At 35.6% G+C, this 22,735-nt stretch overlaps 1 protein-coding gene across 1 annotated transcript in view; it reads right to left on the reverse strand.

The window, feature by feature from the left end:
- Window positions 1-225: 225 nt before the first annotated feature.
- hh (hedgehog signaling protein) overlaps window positions 226-22,735 on the reverse strand; it is a 41,808-nt gene continuing 19,298 nt past the window's right edge. The window contains exons 2-4 of the mRNA XM_073083318.1: window positions 11,995-12,256; window positions 4,110-4,252; window positions 226-3,245 (exon numbers count right to left, since the gene is read on the reverse strand). Of these exons, the coding sequence (XP_072939419.1) occupies window positions 2,778-3,245; window positions 4,110-4,252; window positions 11,995-12,256 (873 nt within the window). The 3' untranslated portion in view covers window positions 226-2,777. The remainder of the gene's footprint in view (window positions 3,246-4,109; window positions 4,253-11,994; window positions 12,257-22,735) is intronic.

Consider the following 22,735-nt stretch of genomic DNA (forward strand, 5'->3'; position numbering starts at 1 on the left):
CCATCCGGTAAACTGCATGCTCGTCTGCTACTCCCCATATAATAAAAGAAAAGTCATCTATAATAAGTCCTCATCTTGTCTAGCGGTCACTGTATCTCACACTTAGTTTTGTATAACCGTTCTGAACTAAGATCTCCAGATTGCCGTTTAATTGATAACGTAAAAATATTATATGTAATATAACCAATAACACGAAAATAAAAGGGAAAGAAATAACAAACTTCATTCGTGGATATTTAAGACTTTTATATCAGTACAAGTATAACATCAATAAATAAATAATATAAAAGCACAATTACGCTGGTACAATACAAATATAAGTTATAATGTCGTTGTAGTGTCCAAATGTAAATATGTATATTTATGTTAGATAAATGTTATATTAAGTAGTACATACAAATTCAACATAAATATTACAGGTGCGTTTATATGTATGTAAGGTACTTGTCATAATATTACTAATATACCTATTTTTCTACTAAAACAGCTGACAGCAAATCTGGACTTTTGCATTTTTTATTTATACACGATAATCTCTTTACCAACAATAGCTTATTAGCATCATTTAAAATATTACATGTTTTGCCTTAATTTTCGGAATATTACAAAAGATGGGGATAAAAAATAACAGTTAAAATTTTTAAACATTCATGAATATGGCGTGTGAGATAAACTCTTAAAATTCACATCTCACAACTCTGTGTTTAGTTAACCTTTTGGAGAACAAAATATTTTATTTACACAAAAACATATAAACGCACCTTGAATTATTATTAATTAAGTATTTATTAAAACAAAGGCACCTTTTATAGTGCCTCTTAACATGGCAATAGTAATGGCATATTTGTTACTCCGAAGCATTAGTTAAAGCTTTCCAATTAACAATTAAAGGATACATATTTCATTTTTAAAAAGCTCTAAATAATACTAGTTTATAAGAAAGTGTAAAATACAAAATGATTACACATTTAAATAGGATCTGCGTCATAGGTTTTATTGTTATCTTTTAAGAAGAATAAATTAAGTACATGAAAGATTAGAGGAACGGTACACTTAGTATGAGTTTTAACGTTTTTACAAAAATTACTGTTTTTGTATTTGTTTACGTATTTCCCACAGATTTCCAAGTTCTGACACAATCCGCTAGGGGCGCTGATTGGAAATTATATGGGCAAATACGTAAACAAATACAAAAACAGTCATTTTTGTAAAAACGTAAAACTCATACTAAGGGTACAGGCATTTCAAAATACAGTGGTAAGTCGATAGAGAACATTACTAAATTCAATATAGGAACCTAAACTTCAGTTCAAGATCTTTTATTCGATCCATAGAAGAGTTTCGAAGTCCGTTAAGCAAGTTATTGACTTGGGAGCGCGAGGTGCTCATTAATTTAAATAAGCTCTACGTGAAGCTTATACTTAGTTAACTTTGCCTAAAGTTACTTAACTTTTGACATTACGTTAAGTTCCGTAACATGAAATTTAAGCCAGATGCCTTATGTCTTGCTCCCGGTGTATAACGGGTATAAGTCTATGTTACTATGCATATGACAATTTTTAAATCGTGGTATCATTTTTTTTTGTTGTTAGAGAGGCTTTAAAATGCGTAAAATGGCCCTGAATATAATCAGTGTAACTAGCACAAACTCTATATCCTGTACAGTTTTTTTTAAAAAGAAATTTCACATAGGCAGAATCGGAAGGTGTGTAAATTATTTTACATGTTCTCAGGTTTTATAATAACTGAGTTTCTTGGCAAAATGTTATTTCATTTCAATATATAATAAGAACATAATAATTTTCAGATGCTTTCAGCAATTTTAGAACGACATATTAAAAAAAACACTTTATCATAATTATGTTTTCCCTACTCACGATATTTGATACATATTGTATTTTCAGAAAATATTATTCTAGTACATCATATCAAGTCATAAAATCAGAATATGTAATACTACTTATGTTTACAACTAGGTTAGAGCCGAAAATAAATAAAGAAGGTCTTATTATAAAATATAGGAAAGAAAATATAAATAAGATATTAAAGATTACATCGAGACACAGATAAATGCATAAGAAAATAAGTTAGTACAATGTATAGTAAAGTAAGGTAAGTATTTCCTTTGTCAAATTTTAAATAGATAACTAGCCTATAATAACAATAAATAAAATCTTAAGGCACTGTTTTAGGTACCAAGATCACAATTTCATTATATTTAACATTCATAGTTTGTAAGTATGTAAAAGATTAGAGCCTTGGAATGTCTAGTTCCCCACGCGGACTACGAAAACCGAATACTGTTTTGTGTCAAGAAAGACTAACTTTTAACGAGGAAAGATAATTTAGATTCACTAAGGAAGTGTTATTACGTCTATTTATACAACTACTTAAAAAAATAAGCGCATACATTTAAGTATTTCTGCATTGTGCAGAATAACAATACCGACACAATTTACAAATAATCATACGTTAACTAAATATGCATAATTTGCAAGAGACACTAAAACTACTTAATAAATATGATCTGATACACACAAGCGAATTGTAGTCGATAGGTTGGTTTAATATACATAGAGGACGATTACCAGAAGCCTATTTACAAATATTATACTAGCCACATTCATATAATACTATTTACAGGAACAATTTTCTATATACAGTGTCCGAGAGGCACGTCCTGCGTGTTTAATGTCCTTGTTCACTTTCCAAGCAATCGCCAATCCGATACCTGCCCGGTGAAGTCGTAAGTCCATTCGATATAACACATGCACTGTCTAACGGTACAGGTACGATGACGGTAGTACGAAATCTCCGACGTTGTAGAGGGCGTTCGCGTACCAATGCACACCTCGAGGAGTTTCTTTGGAGCCGCTCCATCTGGCCATCCATCGGAGGGGCGCCATCGCGGCGTGCGCCAGGGAGTGGCTATTAACTAACGCGTAACAGGACGCTAAGGCATCGTCCACTAAAATAGTCCCCGCTTTGGTCAAAGGCGCGTACACTCCGCGCTTCGACACCATGCGAGTTTCCACTACTCTCGATGGTCTCATTACGCTGTTCTGACCCCTTGTGAGTAGTACGTCGCCGACCTGAACATTCGCGGCGAACGACTCCCGCCAGCCGTCTGCGGCTGCGAGGAGAAGCAGGTGTGACGGCGTCGTCGTTATGGACACGCCGTTCTCGGCAATAACTTCTATGAATCTTCGTGTAGCGTTCGGATTTCGGTCGATAAACGTCAGAACCTAAAATAAATAAAAATGAGTTTATTAAATTACACTCTGATAATAAATAATGCCTAATTTAGAGCTCGAGTATACTTGTATTCAGAATTTAATTATTAGAAATAAATAGATATTGCACGACTCATGATGCGAAGCATCAGAGAGTGCTTTACGATCGAAAAATTTTTTTCGCTTCATTTTGGCGGCTATTTTTATTATTATAGCCTTGATAGTTCACGGAATCAAGATATTTTGCATACTATTGTCGAGATAATTTAATGGAGATTAATTCCATACTTTTTAAAAATTGATTTACTGCAATAGAATTGGAAAAAAAACACCAAAATAGGTCAAAAAAATTTCCTGTCCGTCATGTGTGAAACCTGAAAACACTGTAACTTGTGAAAAAATCCATCATTTGAGTTTTTTTTTTTTTTAATTCTAATCGACGATTGTAGGTCACTGAATGCGAATGATTAATTAATTCAGTGTCGTTTAATTGCAATTAATAAAAAACGAAAACTACAAGACTGTATATCTATAGATATTATGTACATTTATTCCACCAGGGGCGCTTGTGCAGTACCTTCTTCCTACTACAGCTGTTTTTTCGGCAATTAATTTTGAACGACTTAAGTTTTTTTTTTTTTTTTTTATATTTCATAATTAAATGAGCATTATGAGTCGTGCACTTTTGGATTTTCCAAACTTTTTATTAAATTACTATTAAATCATTTGAAATTATTCACTGCAGTATCTAACTATCTAGTCATTATTTGATAGATAGACAAATATTTCATTTCATACTAGGATAAATACATATCGCTAACCAGACGCTTCGGTTTCTATGGGGTATAAAAATACATTTATATAAATTAAACATACCTCCGAGAAAACCATTTTCCCCGTATCATCTGCAGCCAGTACGCGGTCTCCGATCTGAATGGTGTCGATGGCACGGGGGCCCTCCTCCGTGTACACCGTGGAACCTGACGGGAAACACCCAGCTCCTGTCCCCACAGACGATTCTATAAATTAAACAAATGTTCTAATTATTTTTTCTGCACATCTCGTGAGGTTTTCAGAGGCTGTATATATGCTGTCAGAGGCTGTATATATTTTAAAAAATATATACAGATACTATTGGGTATAGGTACGTGTATGTAAGTGCGTACATCAGATCAGCAGCAATAAAATAAAGGGAAGAGAAGAACATAAAATCGTGCAAGGAACGATAGTAAATTAGCTCCGTGCAATCATATCCCTTTAAGGAATAACGAGATTTCTCTACGCTCGTAATTAAAATCCGATAAGATACATAAACAAAAGAGAATCGCAGACGCTTTCTTGTTGCCAGTCCCCGGGGTTATCGCTGCGCCCGCGCCTACCGCTAAACTACACTCTTTGTTTTGTACAGGTATTTTTGTACGTCACTAACAGAATCCCACGTTAGCGATACATTCTTCCACACAAGCAAATTCTTAGAAAGTTCTAATCGTGAACCTAAACAAATTGTGTCCGTTAAAAAAATTCAATCCTTTTTACTAAATCTTTTAAACTATTGTTTGTAAAAAAGCTACAGGAAAGATCGACCTAAGCCTAATTCGCTAAACTTTATTTGTTTATTATCTAATAGTATTTATTTAAATCCGGATCCTGCTTAAACTGTACCTGTGCATAATCTTCGTTTTACAAAAAGTGTATTTGCGTGCAACTAAATGGCATGGAACGTTAAGTCGAAACGGTTGGGACGGAGGTGTGTGGATGTTTAGAAATGGGTTGTGTGGGTTCGGAGAAGATTCACACCGTGGGCTGCCGCCGAAAAGTTACTTACAATTGTAGAGGGCGGTGCAATTACACGGTTAAACGGGCCCAGTGGCGGTAGATTATTGCAAAGCCGATGGCATCTTTGCGCGAGCTCGTTAAAATTTGATTTGTTGTGTAACCGAGCGATAAATTCGGCCGATCCGAACACAAAGCGACGGAAAGCGCCCTCGACAGATCGCATTACACAATAACCACACAAATTAGATTTCGTTCAAAGTTAATCTCTTATTGTCCATAGAATGTTTGTTGTTGAGTGAATATATCACATATTTTTTTTTTGGCGGCACTTTACCGTTTTGCAAGAACCATTGAAAAAAAAATGAAAGATTGGTCAGTAGTCAGTACACAAGCGTATGGACTATCTGTGAAGGATATCGACTTCTAATTCTTGCATTCAATTAATTTAAACTTATTATTTTTCGTTCTGTATCTTCTAGACACAATAAACTATATAAACTTAGACTCTAATATACAATACACGAAATAGAGTTCTAATCCTAAAATAAAATTTAACTCTACTATTTACCTAATCTTACATAGTATTCTGTAATTAATTGTTCATATAGTTTGTGATACATATTACAAAACATTTAAACATTTAGGTATATGTGTTCACAGAAAGTTATTTTCAAGCTACATTAGTCAATAATAGAAAACTTAGGATCTAAAATGGGCTTTACATTTACCGGGTTCTACGCAACGCTTTTTCCTATTAACATAACAAAATAATAGCGACTTGGCAGCATAATAGTCTTGTTCTATATTACTTATAATGTTTAATTTGCAAAAAGGTTCGATTTGCAGATATTTTTCATAATCTGCGCACGCGCAGCCCAAAGACTGTCGCGGGTTTTTTCTCAAAATCTGTCGATACTTGTTTTAGCATGCTTAGCCTGAGCGCTCGCCAACTAATTCGATGTCTAAAGCCAGTCAAAGTACGATTTCACAGTGGCGTGACGTAAAGTTAGGCTGAAGATGCGGCGATAAGCGGCGCGGGTGCGGGAGCGAGGCGGCGCGGGGCGGGGGCGGCGGGCGCGCGCGCTCCGAGTGGCCGCGCTGACCCCGCCCCGCGGGGACCACCGGGAGAGCTAGGCGGCGCCTGACCATACTGCCAGCCAGATAAATACACGCACGTGACACTATTCATTTAATCTCCTCAATGGATCATACATCAACTCAGCGAAATTCACGACTTTTCCCGCCCGGCAATTTGTAACCTCCAAACCTGAGACCTTGAACGCGCGTGGTCAATTGCTTTGTGACATGAGCGAAGGCTTCGTCTAGGCCAATTGATCGGATCTTGATCGGATGTTGATCACATCATAACTATGCTCATAAGCTCTAATAGTGTTTCGTCGTTCGTTGAGTGTTTATAGTGTCATAAACACATTGTTTTGACGAAACATGTAAAGTCATAATTTCAGTATGCATACCAAAATTTATTAAAAATTATAAAAACATTTTAAACTTGAGCCAAACTTTGCCTTACGTAAAAGGTATGCCTTGATCACCACATTTATATTTATTATTTGCCCCTTATCTTAATTTACGACATATTTCTGCCTTTTAGTCACTTTAATGCCACCTCATTCCTTTGATCTGATTTTAATGTTCAAAACATTTTATTCAAATCATTCAAGTTCGCTTCTTGTTTTCGAATAGTGCCTCAATAAATCCGCTTATTTAGACTAGGTATACGAATAACAATGGTCATACGTTTAATCGTTGATCTTACATCATTGGCAATATCTGATTTATGCTGTATGGGAGCAGTAAACCGACAACCGCGGCCATGTGAATGCCAAACCACATCGGTCATGATTCATGCGGCTGATGCGCGCAATATTTAAACAGATTCTAGTAAAAGGTATTTGTTTTAAACAAAATTGACTTAGTATATATATTACCAATTTATTCGTTTGCAAATTTTTATTCTAAGCCTGTCCATGGTGTAGGTTTGAAGTATCGTGAAGTAGGTAATAAGTAGTTTCAAAAATAAGTTTACGAAAAGATTCATATATAAATTTTAGCCGATGCTATGCTATTAATGCAATGTAGGTATTAAAATGGTTTCTTTGCACGTCTACAAAATAAATAAGCCCATACCTAGTTAAGTACCTACCGCTAATGAGTTGTTTGTTATGAAAATAATACCTATCTAACATTGGTCTCCTCAATGGAACATTATAACATCTAAGATTTACAATTTTCTGCAGCAGACGATACGATATTGGTCTTATTTTCAGGATAGTAGTTGGCACTGTACGCAAGCAAACTCTTTTTTTTTTTATTAATATAATTAGCTATGTTTTGCTGACTACAACCTACATCCCCGTTCACACTTAACGGTGAATATAAAAACTTATAACAATATTTAAATCTAAACACACTTAAGATAAGTTAGTAATAATTTTAGTAATTAAGTGACGTAGATAATAATGAATGAACACAGACTTTCTAATGCAATGGGTAGATTTATTGACGTAAATTTTCATAACGTTTAGTTTACTGGTGTATAAGAGTTATGGCGCTGAATAATATGTTCGTTAATTTATCATGCGCTGGAGGCAACAAATTGGCTGAAGATTTTAATGAAATTTAGTAATGGAAATATGGTATGGGTTTGCTTATAGTTTTTGCCATAGGGGCCTCGGGATTGGGAATGTAATTCTGTTGTATATTACATATAGCCTATGACATAGGTATAAGGCCGGAAAATCGCTTTGAAGTAAAAATTGTTGCTACAGTTGTTCTACCTTACCGCGTTAGTAGCGGTACTGTATTCTAGATTAAAATATGTATTTAGGTAAGGATAGGTTAGGGTAGATAGTAAGTATCTTTACGTTCCATCACTTTCGAAGATAGCAACTCTTTAATTATAGTAACAATCTCTGTCCTATTTAGAGTCAACAAGAACCTATTGTTTTTGCGTGACGACGCATACGACAGCAAAGCTCAGTTTCCACTTTATTTTTCCCTAACGCCCTCAAACTACAGAAACACAAATATTAATTTGTGTACATCCATAAATCTATTTCCTAGCAATCCCACTAAAAGATATGTTGGTTGCCTATTTAGATTCATCAAGAACCTGTTATTTTGACATGATGGTGTACGCGACAGAACGTTCAAATTCTACTTTATTTTACACTAACGCCCTAATTACAGAAACAGAAATAACAATTTTCGTAACCATAAAGCTACGTCCTAGCAACCACTAAAAGGTATGTTGGTTAGGGTGTGGGAACGGTCGGGAGTCCCGCCGCAGCTTTCCGGGATGTGGCGTGTCGGGTGTCGCACATTCGCACGCATGCCCCGCGCTCGCCGGACCGCACCACATCGTTCACTCGCGCTTCTATCCTCCACTAATTCGGATTTACAAAAAAACAACATCCTTGTAACCGAACGATGACCCCCACGGATCGGCATCGGCAATTATTGCAGGGCAATTTATTCTGTTATTCCAATATCTGATTAATCTATATGTGTATGCAATGTAATTGGAATGTTCCATTTCAAAATGCCTATATCTTGTCCGAAATCAAAACGTATGTTTTAAAGCCCATCATTTTTCGGAGACAGTTAAACGAATTATGACGAAGGTGTAACGGAAAGGTACATGACCTTATAAGGAGTCACATTGTAATATTTATATTCTGAGGGGAATAGATAAGTGTTGGCTTAATATGTTTTTTAAATATATTTGGAATCATACTTAGATACCTAATATACTAACATTTAAATAATTGCCATTTAATATGCATTTATTTCTTTATATAATTCGTAAAATAAAATAACACAATTTTTAGGTATAGTCCGCGTAAAACTGCTAGTCCGCTCTAAATTGTATGACTACACCTGATCGCAACAACTTCAGAGCGGACTAGCAGTTTGACGCGGACTATACCTTCATCAATAAATAATACTTTGTAGACGGGTACATGATCAATTGAAAAGTAGGTACTAATTATTAAAGCAATAATATGTATACGAGTATTAGTCAAATTTAATAAAATGTAATGATTCAAGAATATTATTATTATACCTATCAAATCGACCGTTCTTTCGACCGCCGGAATGTTTGGGTACCTCGTAAATCACCTTATTCAGTAACGCTTCATTTAAGAGCGTTTATATATTTTTTATCTTATGTAAATTTAAATTATTGTTTTTATTGCCGTTGGAACATTTTATATCTAAAAAAAATTGCCTATCACAATCAACGCATCTAACTATAAGCGTCTGCAAGCGCCCCGGAGGGAAGAGTTCTACCTGAAATTGAGCCCTAATACTTTCGGAGACCTTATATAGTATCGAATACCGCATTAAGAAGTAGGTTATTCAAAACAGTACATACCGTTTAAAAAAAATAGCTTGAGGCTACTAAATTCGTACCACAAATTTTTTTGGTAAATAAAAGAAATAGCAGTTCTGAACATTTTGATTTGTACGCCTATATTAACTTTGTTAATCTGTAAATATTAGGTTAAAGGTATGGACCCATATCTTAAATCAATAATAAATAAAAAAACAACACTTATCTCCGATAACTATGCATTAATACCATTAATTTACTTCTTGTTTTATTGCGTGTAGCGCTACGTAAAAGGTCATACGCGCGTTGATGTCTTTTTAAGGAACTACGAAATGCACGCGGCAGCCCCTCTCGTGAGTTGCGAACTTCAAATTAAAACATTTCATTCACATTTTATTGTCTCCATATATATTAGTATTAAATAAATTATATTAGAATATCAATAACAATCATCCTGTTCTAGCCCACAGCTGAACTCGGGTTATTTCAGAATGAAGGTGTTGGAAACTTAGGTAAGTAAGTTAGCTAAGTACAGATCGGTAGAATTCATACATTTTGTAGAATTTTACGGAGTAATCTTATGTATCGGTTTCCTAAACTACTTTTATTGCCGTTGTAGGAAGTAATCATTATACATATAACTTCAAAAATAATAATTTAATATTCGAACCTAGGACAGTAGAGAGAGTTTCGCTCTCTCTACTGTCGATTTAAATTTATACAGAGGACTTCAATCGATTATAGTTAGTAAATTAGAAGATTTAGTTAATCAGTTACCTATTAATAGGAGTATAACGAGCGCGAAGCCAGAAAATATAAAGCCTAACAAAAGAAACAATCAGCGGCGACCAATGGAAATCAATTAATTGGTTCCAGTAAAAAACCGCTAGCTATTTTATTGGTTCCACGATGATCCAGTGCGACATTTAAATTTAAGAGTAGTGTCACACTCACAACTGGTTTATAGACTTTTTTGTGTTCTTTACTCATTTAATAAACGATAAGTCTAGATACATTACATTCCTTAAGGAGATACTCTGACATTTTAATTTACAAACTACTTATTTTACCGGCTCGCTTATTAACTGTTTGCTTCTATTATTGTAGCTTCGGTAATCACTGGGGTATTTAAAGCCTTTTTATTTAAAGTGAGTATCAGAATGGAATAACGAAATTGCGTCCAGTCTCTCAAGGTAAGACAATGTAAGTAATTGCAAAAATTGTTTCGAAATATTGGTGAGAGTGCACAATGAACGAAGAAAACTCGTGCATGCCCTGGCCTTGACCCCGACTACCGAGAGCCGCGACCGCAACACACATACCCACACAAAGCACATTAATTATTTATAAACTCCAAATTAATACTAAAAAGTTCCCGATCGAACAAACCGCCGGAATAAATGAATAAACATTGAAACAAATTGGCCCCCACTGATCTGACTCCGCCAACTAACTCAGCTTTAAACAATGCACTCAATATTCTTTTTTTGATGTGATAAGCTACCCATAGATAACTTATATCATACATGTTACTAGCTGCTACTTAGAAAGCATTAAAATTCTCTCCGACTACGCTACCCTGACAGTTCTGACATCTTCTACGACTTTCTGATTTACCTATTGTAGTCGTATGCTTAGACACGGAACTATGTTTAATTTCGCATAACATTTTAAATACAATATTTTATTATTTACCTACTTAAATCTTTGCATGAATTGTGTGCAGTTCTTTACGTGACTAAAGAATTCGTATTTGTACCACGACTTTAACGTCACTACATGTCATTTACGTGTATAATATATTTTTCCGTGTTATGTAAACTAACATACGTACACAAAATGTTTATTCTAAAATTTGGGCTGCATAATCTAATCATATTTTTGTAAAAACCCAATTTTTCAGAGATCATCTGCTAAATCATTTAGTGTGCGGGGAATACGCGCTTGACTACCTTCAAAACATCTAATATATGTACATTCATATAAATACTCGTTTCTCTCATCGTTATGTTGCATATACACATACCTATAGCTATAAGTAGCCATTGAATCACCGGCGTAATTATAGAAGTGGGGGATTGGCTGCGATGCGGCCGTGTTGAAAAGAGATATACGCTGTTTATACCCCAGGTGTAAAAGGGAGGTGAGTTAACAAGAGGCTTGTTCGTCCGTTTGATCGACACCGCCGGAGAGCGGGCGCGGGAAGCTGTCTGAGGTGCATTCTTCTTGTAAAGCTCAACTATATATTTGGCCGTCCCGTAGGCCGCTTCGTACAGTTATGTACCCATCATGTAATTTTATGAATATCGCTTTTAATCACGTAATATCACGTGTTTTACTACTTTTTTCTTGCGAATATATTGTACATTATCCGGTGGTAAGAAAAGCATAGGTTCGAAGTTCGAAATACTCACCCTTAGTGGGTGAAACGTAATAAAGGCTATTTAAAATATGACTTCACAGCTCTCTCATTTAATGTTTTGCAGGATTGTAATTAGTATATATTAGTTATTTAGTAAATTCTGTTATATTTAAATAGTGGGACAGTAAAGCTTCCGCAATAAAACCATAGATACTTCGGAAATAAAAATCATTAATACTATATGGAAAGTGAAAACAAAAGCACACCTGTTTTAACTGAGCAGTGAATGTAGGAGCGGCTCTCGTAGAAGACCCAGTCGAAGCCCGCTTCGACCGCGAGGCGCGCCAGCATGCCGTACTTGCTGCGGTCCCGGTCGCTGGTGGTGAGGTCCACCGCCCGCCCTTCGTAGTGCAGCGACTTGTCCAGGTGCGAGTTCTCCTCGTCCCAGCCCTCGATGACCCGCAGCCGCACTCCTGGCCACTGGTTCATCACGCTGATCGCCAGCGTGTTCAATTTCTCTTTACATCGCTGAAATTGATTAAAATTGACTGTTAATAATTGCTTGTGTCGCTATAAATAACTGCCTTTCGTCATCCCATAACAATGTGTAATCATTTACCTACTTTTTATTTATAGTATTTTATAACGTAAAACTTTTGATTTTTTCACAATTTACATATTCATAACTGTAAAATCATTCTTAATTTCGTTTATCTATTCGAATATATGAATAATTTATAAAGGATATCGACTTCTCGTCTGGACATCTGACAAGTTGAATAAGTTTATATAGGTTTACCTGCAGTTTCTGTATCGGTTACTTGGTTGTGTATTTACATACCTACTTACTAAATTATTATGTTTACTTTACTTATTCATGAAGTGAGATAGGTATTGAATGCAAATTATAACTTGGCATATTAACTTCCATTTAACGTAGATAATCTTTATGATTCGTAGCAAATATTTGCAATGAAATTCGCAGTGACCAACTAATAGCTGTGTAGATAAGTGTCCGTCGTTTTCCCATCCAAAAACATACATTTAAGAATGTCTATCTTTTAAAGACATGCAAGATTTTGTTTGCACCTACTAAGGAAAATACCAATAGACGTGCTAACAAATTGACAAACGCCGCCGCCTCACGAACGGACGGCGCAGGATGTCAGACATTTTGCCGTGAAAGAATAAATCAAATTAAAACACACCGCACAAAGGGCTCGACACGATTCTATTTGTGAAATAACTTGTGGGACAAATAAAGGAAATGTCAAAATATTTATAAAGAATACGGACAATACTGCACGCTCCGCATGACGCTTTGTGTCGCAATGTCAACTCACTCTATGCAGATTTTATAGAGAAAAAATTAGAGATTGACGTAACGAATCGCGAAGACGGGCGCCCCGCTTGGACGACGGGCTGTTTGTATTCAATGTACCAGATATTTGAAGTACCGTACATAATTATTTCTACGAATCTTCGACCACTTAATAAAGAGTTGTGACGATTTAAACATTCTCTATTTTGCAAACTAATTCCTGATTCTTCATGGCTTCGACTTGCAGATGTTTAAAGTTTGGTTCGACTTGAAAGAATTTAAACGCTTCATAACATTAAGCTGCTTACTTAGCAAATGTTTAGAAACATATTGTTGAGACGATACCTAAAATGACTGAGCAATACTGATAAACCAAGCAATGTAACTGTAAATCGAATGTAATCTCTGGTCAAGATTACTGATCGATTAAACAGAGAAACAGACGCTGAGTGAAGGCAGCGGGATGTTCAATGTTTGCTCCCTGCAGACGTCTCAGCGCGCACTAAAACAATCGAATGCTAAATGTATATTCAAACACGACGTGCACTTTAACGTGGGAACACGGCGGTGGCGCAATTAGGCTCTCACACCCATACTGCCTGTAAATTAAGCTTTTTTTTAAATATACTCACAAGTGGTATGGACTTTACTTCTACTTCATCAAGTTACAAGTATTTTTTACATTTTTTCGATCACGTAAATCATGTCTTATGTTTTATTTCTTGACCTGCGTCTAAGTTATTTTTATACCTATGTATCGTTTGTATAAACCTGTGTTGTACCTAAAGCTAAGCCAGAAATCTTGATTCAATATAATTTGCATACGTAACCACGATATCGATTGTAGAGCATGCTCACCTGGTATTTATTGAGGTGCCAGCAAGTGAATATAATATACTCAAGTGAGGTTCGAGCCGACAAGAAGAGGAGACGCGACAGCCGGGCGGGCCATTATAAATTCATTATGCATATTTTTAGTAAACAAGCTGTCGATCACAATGTACCAGCGCGGCGGGACGCCTCCCTCTGACACCTCGGCCTGTCCCGCCACCATACCTACACGTCCTAATATCACGATTATCATCGAAGAAATACGCTCCTACATTCGATAAACTTCAACATTAAACCAGCTATTCATACCAATTAAGCTTGTTTCTGCAAATTATCAAATTAAAGCACATCAAAACCTCATATCAAACGTTATTGATATTTTAAACAGCGTGTCGGATACCTAAGGTCAAGTTTTAAAGTAAAACGCAAAGCTACCTGAACCGGTGGCGACTAAGGCAGTTGCGGACGCATAATGAAGGCCGCTCCAAGGAATTGAGGCAAAAATGGAATAAAAACGCGGAGGATCATCGCACTGAAGCAGCGGGTGCAGTAACGTGAGAACGCATGAGCGCTGTAGTACGCAGCGCTATCTCGCATGCCATGCAGCTCTCGCATACATTACTGAACAGTTTAGTCGCTCTAAATCTATATTTTAAACCATGGTTAACATTTATCATCTGTTATACATTATCGTCAATTGGCATAAAACATCTTAAATGTTGTAATTTTTTTAGTTATTCTTAAAATTAGCCACCTGCATTTTTATTGAGATTTGTAACTCCAGTTTTCATTTATAACTTAATTCCGTCTAGTAATACAGTCTTAACAAAGTATATAGTAATCAAAAGTCCGGTTTCAGATAGTTTTACGTTATGTTCTTTATAGGAATATTAAAGGGCATTCCATAGTTCTACATATTTACTAGGAGGCGACATTTGCCACGTTGACTCAGCGGAACTCCACCGCTAATTTATAACCACCTCCCTCTGTGACCATAACAATATATTAGGATAATTAAATGGCTCTTTACATTCCTTAACACATCGTTTTTTGTATAAGGCCAGAAGTCGAAAAGCACCGACCAATGCTGACTGGTTTTTGATGTTCCATTTTTTGTTTTTGTCGAAACCACAACAAATAGTTGAAGTGCAGTTTTTTGTATTCAGCCGCTCACATTTTACATTAGGCGAAGTCATCTAATAATAATATGTAGTTAACGTATACATATCCCTTTCCATTTATCTGATGCTTGCAAACACGATATTATAATAGCTTTTTGATTTTTATAAGACGCGTTTTCTATATGAATATTGTTTTTATTTTTAAATGTTTAGCTGAGAAAATTACTTGTGAATTATCGTTTTTTAGACCGGCGGTAATAAAGACCCAAAAAGACGTGTTTTGGGAGATTTGATGCTAACATCAATATTCAATACCTAAGACTCTTTTGCTATAACAACGATCCATTACACTTTGTTACTAGCATTAGACGCTAATTAAAACACGTATACTGTATTACACATTAATTAATTTTCATTTCATAAATACATTTTATTTGAAAATTATTTAGTTGATATCTAATGAAAAATATATATCCCTATCTATATACCTACTTAATAGTTTTCCATTACGAATTAATTTTCATAACTTTAAAAAACGTTAATGAACATAAGTACCTATTAGTTTCAAAGCACTTCCTTACACACATTTTAACAGATATTGTATATAATTACATGTATTCAGTATTCAAACATTGAATGTCGCAAGTAAATTATGCAGGCGTACAAAGACGTTGATGTTTACTGTCAATTTATATTTTGTCTACACAGCACAAACATTTGCCGCATACAGTGATCGCTAGTGTCACAAGCTGTCGAACACGTCACAAATATGCACCGATACATGCATCATTTGTGTTTGTAATACATACTGTTTGTTAACGGAAAATAACCACTTCGATACAACTCGGTGCCGTTTTTATTACGGAGGTACTTAACAAGCAGTCCATCTGATGGTAAGTCAACTGTTTTTAGTGAACATTCAGGATTAGAGTCCTATCTGAAGTCGATAACGGATTCGTTGCTACCTCTGATAACTCTTGAAACACCTCGTATTACTGTCTCTTCTTTACGTCCTACAAATTAGAGACCCACAGGGCGAAACTTTGTTGTTATTTGGCTGATAGGTATAAAGGTGGTGCCATGAAACAACAAATCAGTCTTACCTCATACGCTCACTTTACTTAAAATAAAGTAACTTTTCAAAAATCATGAAATAAACAAATAGTGACAGTATGTCAGTCTGCAAAGTTTTAGTACGAATTTCTTATACAGAATATAATGTAATTGCAATTTTAGTTTGTATTTCTCATTAAGGTAACGTACACATGATATGCTAACGGAAATAGTCTACAAGGTTTTTAAGGAGACTCGGGCGCCTTTCACTTGGTAAAAAACTTTTGAAATAAGACACCGATACGTTGTTTGCTGGAGTTATGGGCATCTGTTAATAAAAAGTTACACTTCATTCACCCAAACTATCTTTGTAATTTTGTCTCTACCTGTGTTTGAGAGGCTTACTTGTGTGGATAAAGAAGGAATAGTACCTATAATATACTTAGGATGCAAATACATTTTACTAATAAGAAAAAAGGGATGAATAACAGATTTTAATACAGGTGTACACAGTTATTGTAAGTCAATTTTTTGCGCCAACAAATCGAAGACTCGATATTCCATTGAAATATTGCTTACTGCAATTGTTAGCCGCTCCTCCGGGGCCGATCTGTTAAGGTAATGTTTTTCATTATGATACTGAATGTTTTCAATTGTCAATACCCACGGGAAGCATGAGAATGTATTATTTATATTATCATGATCGCTAACGCGGGGGTCAATGGCGGAGTCAATGAGAGCATGCCCACTAGTTGCAACTTGCAAGTCATGCGTATGAGCGATGGAATCCACGTTTCCGACATGGATCCTCTCCTATCCTTCATTTTTTAGTTAACTGGATAGTCCCATCGCTCGAACTTAAACGAAATTCAACAGCTTCGCTTTTCCGTGTTAACCACGGAGTGTTTATAAAGCTCTATAATTATTTTTTTTAAACATAAGGTAAGCTCCAACCGCCGCTCGTAATTATCCTCTCCGCTAAATCACGCGCGGAAGGCTATAAACATTAACTGGCGTATCGTGCTAATTTACTGCGTCAACCCTCGTCGAGCCGATAACTGCTGTTGATCGATTTGCATCCGTAATTACGTCACTTTTAGCGGAGCAGGTGATGAAAACGCGACAAGTACGTGATTGCGGGAGGCGACGACGCCCGCCTTTTCCGACGCAACCGGTTGCGAGCTTTTACTTTATGTGCCTTGTTTTAACTATCATGCGGTAGCATGCGTACATTGTAAACATGTAGACACGCATGGAATGACGCTTCACTAATACTTCATTTTAAATTAAGTAAATTATTTAATTTATATAGTAAACACACTTTATTACGACGTAAGATAAAATAAAGATCACCGAAGTGTGTAACTCTTAACTACTATCGTATAAAATGAGTTATTGATTTATCAGCATATCAGAGCTTCATAATTCCAGCTGTCGCGCCGCGTTTGGTACGGCCTGTTGCGCGACTTGCGCACTAATCTCCGCCGCCGGTACGGTCTGCCGGTATGCTTCGAGACCAAACGACGCTGGGCGCCTCTCGTCAAAACATCTTCTCCTAAGAATAATAAACTATATTGGTTACAACACTGACTCGTAATCGCCGCTTTTATTGTTTATCCCTCGCCCCAAAGAGAAGTGACCACATCATCGTGGGCGTAAAGTCAACAATCGCACACGGATCACACTATACGTCCTCTTTTGCTGACGGTCCCGAAGTGCCTCTCGATAATATTTTATAAGACAAATAACCCGATAAAGATGTTTTGACGTGAACCCGTGTTCATCGCTCACACTAAAATGCGTCCAGTGAACGCGTATAATAAAATATTTATTTACAATTTTGTGATTTTGGGTAGATGAGAAATAAAAGAGTTCAATTTAGTGTCAACTTTATTGGTGGCGAGCGAAGCGTTAAGACGATCGGTCGAATTTATAATACGCTGACAGGACTTAAGGCGGCCGACTTTAACGTAGATCCATTAGCATTGTTTTAAAGGATTAAAGAGCCGTTTACGAGATGCGCTGTGTGGCGACGTGTCGCTCGACACATATTTTTATGACACACACCTTGTTGTTTTTTAAATAGTCAGTGTGAAATGACTACTGAGGCTTAAGTGTTTGATAAGACATTGTTTTTATTCATTTTATAAATTTTGGACAGAGCTGGCTCGTCTTCGGTTACGGTATTTAGGAATGCAATTAGCGACTAGGCCGAGTAATAATATTTATTTTTTGTCTACTAGTTACACTTATTGCCCTCAAAAAGCTCTACATACCAAATTTCAGCTTCTTCAGATCTTGAATATCATTTCATTGTGAAGTGAAGGAAATTAAGTGACTAGCAATAAACATTTTAAATTGAGAAAAATATACAGCCTTAAATACAATTACAAACCTGCAATTATTCGACATCCGATGTTAATTTTAAATTCTTATCTCAAATAATAGTTCAAATAAAATTTTATGTAAACTTATAAAGGAGTAGGAAGCGTAGACATGGCCAATTCGTATCTTGTCAAAATATAGAACATGCAGAGAACGGAATGTAAGGTGACAGTCAATCTTTTAATTGAACAATTCGACCAAGTTCCCATTGTCAATACTGCGCCAGCGCCCCCTATCATATTACACAAAAGGTCTTGTATTGTTTTCTGTACCCAAATCAAAACTGATATCTCCAGTAATTTGATGAAATTACCCGATGAGGAGTGAATCGTTTTTGTGAAGGTAGTCGCCCATCTAGAAATGCTGTCAATGGGATGACAATCAGGGAATTTTGGACCATATATAAATAACAATACCGAGAAAGCAAATTTTAGAACAGCAAAGGTTTGAAAAGTCCTTCAGAATATTAGCTTACATATAGTAACGCGCTTCCAACAGATTAATGATATATTAAAGAGACAAAGTGACATGGGACTGTAGTAATAATATTGTGGTCGTTTCCACGTGACTACTTTTACGGAATTCTGCGGTATCGGTCTCCAACTGAACTAATTCGAAACTGGTACCTACGTACAATTTTTACTTCACTGTGTTTGTTATAACGTAGATATATTTATCTTTTTAATATTAAATCATAAGTAATATAATTTTTAATTAAATAAATTATTATTCTTTACAAATTATCAAACAGTATTCCAACTGCATGATAATACTTTTTATAAAGTATTAATTGGAATTTTCCTCTCTCATTGAACATTATTATTTTAAAAGATTACAAACACATTTGTATATCAAATAAATATATGCGAAATACATACATAAACATTAGTGTGAAATTTAAGTACATTTCAAATTTCATAACACAGTCAAGAATAAGAATACTTTATAACAACAAATAAAAAATATACGTAAATAAATTATAAAAATAAATAAATTATTATAATAATAAGTAAGTAATAGATTTTCTATACTCATTCATTCTATTGCTAAACGTTTAACAACACTATCCATTACTGCAGCGCGTCTGTCTTGAAATAAAATAGAAGATGATTTTCTAAACGTAAGCATTTAAATTTTATGCGTTGAAAGAGCCTATCATTTATGGAATTTATCTCTCCAGTCTCATGCTTATATTCAATAGACCTATTGAGTATCTGTAACCCATAAACGATTGCGTCTTTGCTACAGCCATTTCTTTAAAATTGAAAATCTTTTATGCATAATTATCTAACGTTAAGGTTTATTTCAATTACGCGCATCTTTTTAATGTGCCCTTAATTCATTTATTTTAATTAGAAGTGCACATACATACTTAAAAGGAAAAACAAAATGCATATTTTAATGAGAATTCCGCATTAATTGGTCAACGAGACAAACATGCAAAAACTTTCCCGCTAAACCCTTAACGGTAGTCGAATTCAGCACATCGCATTCCCGCAAATGCCTCGGTGTGATCAAAAGCGCCCGTCGAAAATTAATTATCAATTTGTCGTGGGTGCCAGGCAGGCGACATAAATCGATCGAGTATCTGCCTCCAGCCACATTAGCCACGCTCAAACACGAGATAAGGATAACAAATGCTCAGTTTAAGGTTATCTGAACATCACGGACATGGGAGAGCTTTTTGCCACCGCGTCCCTTCGGTTGACCTTCTTGCGTCACTTTACTTTGTGTTTAGTGTAGATACATGTGGGTGTACATATCTACTGTATCATCTCGATTATTACAGAATGAATAATTTATATATTTTTACACCTGTTTAAATTGTCTACAAAACTTTATTTATTGCAAATTATTACGTAAAGGCAAACTATATAGTTTTATCATTCTTGTACCTACTCAATGTATAAATAATATTGTTATATATTTTACATTAAAATTAATAACTTAAATATAGTAATAGGAACATAGAATAAAAATAAATCTATACATATATATATATATATATATATATATATATATATAAGAATTTAACAAAATCTTTTAAATATTCGATACCTGCAATTTATCATCCACTATACATAAAGCTCATCTCGGGTATAAAATAAAACATAAGGTACATAATATAAACTATTGTTAATAATCATTTCCCACATGTCCGATGCAGAGTGGTCGGGCAGAAGGTTGCGTTTTTAAATGGCGTCTTTTTTTAGCTGCGGCTAGGCTATAATTATCAAGCCACAGGCGCATGCGAAATTGGGGTCTCACCTCGGCTCGTCGGCCATAAATAAAATAAAATAAGCGGTGCGGTGGGAGGAACATTGCGCTAATGAATAAGCTGGATGACCCAGCTCTGCCCCAGCGGGGTAGGCACACTCGGCCTTCGCCATGATACCGCGTCAAACATTTTATGTAGATTCTATTGGTCGGAAACAGGTACCGTACACTCACTCTTCAACAATGTAGCTAAGAAAAAAAGATCAACGAATATTCTTGAAAATCATATACCTACACGTAAACGGCGCACGTTTAATAGATACCTATGAAATATTAGATTGTAATTGAACGAGAATTAATAAAGTCAAGTTCAAATTCATGTCACTTTTGACTCAACATGTGGAGCCATTCAAACATAACACCCGAGCGATCGGATTACACAATTGCATCTATAAATGTTGAATATTACTCAACACAAACTTCCAATTTGAATATGAATAGCTAGGCGCCATGTAGGCAGGTATCTACATAAAAAAACCGGCCCAAAATAATAAGTAGTAGACAAATGTCCCCCTTGGCGAACACAATGAGCGACCTCTAAACGATCAACTCACTTTTAAGATATGCTTTTTTAAAGTTCAGGGAATTTCAATCCTGTCGAAAGGCACATGCTATGATTAAATGACTATTTAATGTACGATACCGATAATACATATCATTTGCATCGTTTAGCGTTTAAATCATATAGATATTTAAGAAAGATGAGTGCAAAAAAGTTTTTGTTGGTACATCTATGTTTATGCTGTGTCAATATCAAATACTTACCTGGCGCACATACCTACACATTACACGAGGTAATGATGAAAATAACTACAGAAATCCCATATACAAATAAAAGACATCTCGATTTTATGATAAACAAATGGAGGTTAAATCAAATATAACAGGTATTGGAAAATAATTTGAAGCGCAATTTCAAAGTTTTAAGTACTTATAACTACGACCGGTGTCGTTTATGTCATTATTTATTTTAAGATCTATAGAGATCCACTAATAATTTTCAACATAATTTACGATTCTAGGCCCATTGGCATAAATAAAGCTTACTTACGCTTACTCAGTGTACATATTATTAATATTCGTACATAATTATCATAACTATACTAGGTACCACATATTTTTATTTGTTCACAAGAGTCCGAAAAAACGCTAATTTGTGAGCGCACGCTTGTCATTTGGAATGAGTCAAAACAGCTCATATTATATAGGTATATCGATTCGAGAAAAGGGCCATGGCACGCAGGTAGACTGCGAGGCAGCTATTATTTAAATTAATTGGACGTAAAACAGCGCCAGGCAAATACGACAGCTTGTTGTCTAAACTGTTGCACTTTTAATTTCTTTCATGGTTAGCGAGACGTCAATAAAACATACTCTCATCTTCCTACGCGTAATTTTTGTACGCGCAAAAAAATAAGGATCATCCCAGAATGAAAAGTTAAGCGATGTCGCTCATAAATAAAAACCATCGTTGGTAGATGTGACATTGTTATTCATGAGCATTTATCAGGGATGGAACCTGGATACTGTAGATAGTATAATGGCATGTCGAGTGTATAATTTGAAGGATTAGCGTAGTTGTGCAGGAGGAGCGGCGACCGCGCCGGTCCCGCCGCGTGATCGTTATCGAACGTCGCCGTGTCGACTTCACAATGCCATCTTTTGTGTTCCGACACTATAATTTATTGCCTCCAAACGCTGCGATTAAGAATAATATGCGATCTTGAAACGTTTAATGCGATCACGCCCTTTTTCGATATTTTAGCTTACGGAAAAACACGAAATGATACAATTTGACATTTTCGATGTAATTATGTAAATATCGTTTCAGGTAGTTCAGTGAAAGAGTAAACGAGGGCGGCATTACAAAAGCTTCTCCGCAGTATGTAATAATTGTCCTACTAATTGCCCTTCAGGAATCTGGTTTTCCGCGAAGTGATTGTCGTCTGACCTTCGCAATGTCATTAACCGGGGCAACTCGACTTGGGTTCATCTGTAGGTTAGTCGCCCATCTAACAT

Source organism: Epargyreus clarus, unplaced genomic scaffold (genome assembly GCF_041222505.1).
Source record: "Epargyreus clarus isolate Ecla_fem2 unplaced genomic scaffold, WU_Ecla_fem_2.2 ptg000019l, whole genome shotgun sequence".
Taxonomy (NCBI): Eukaryota; Metazoa; Arthropoda; class Insecta; order Lepidoptera; family Hesperiidae; genus Epargyreus; species Epargyreus clarus.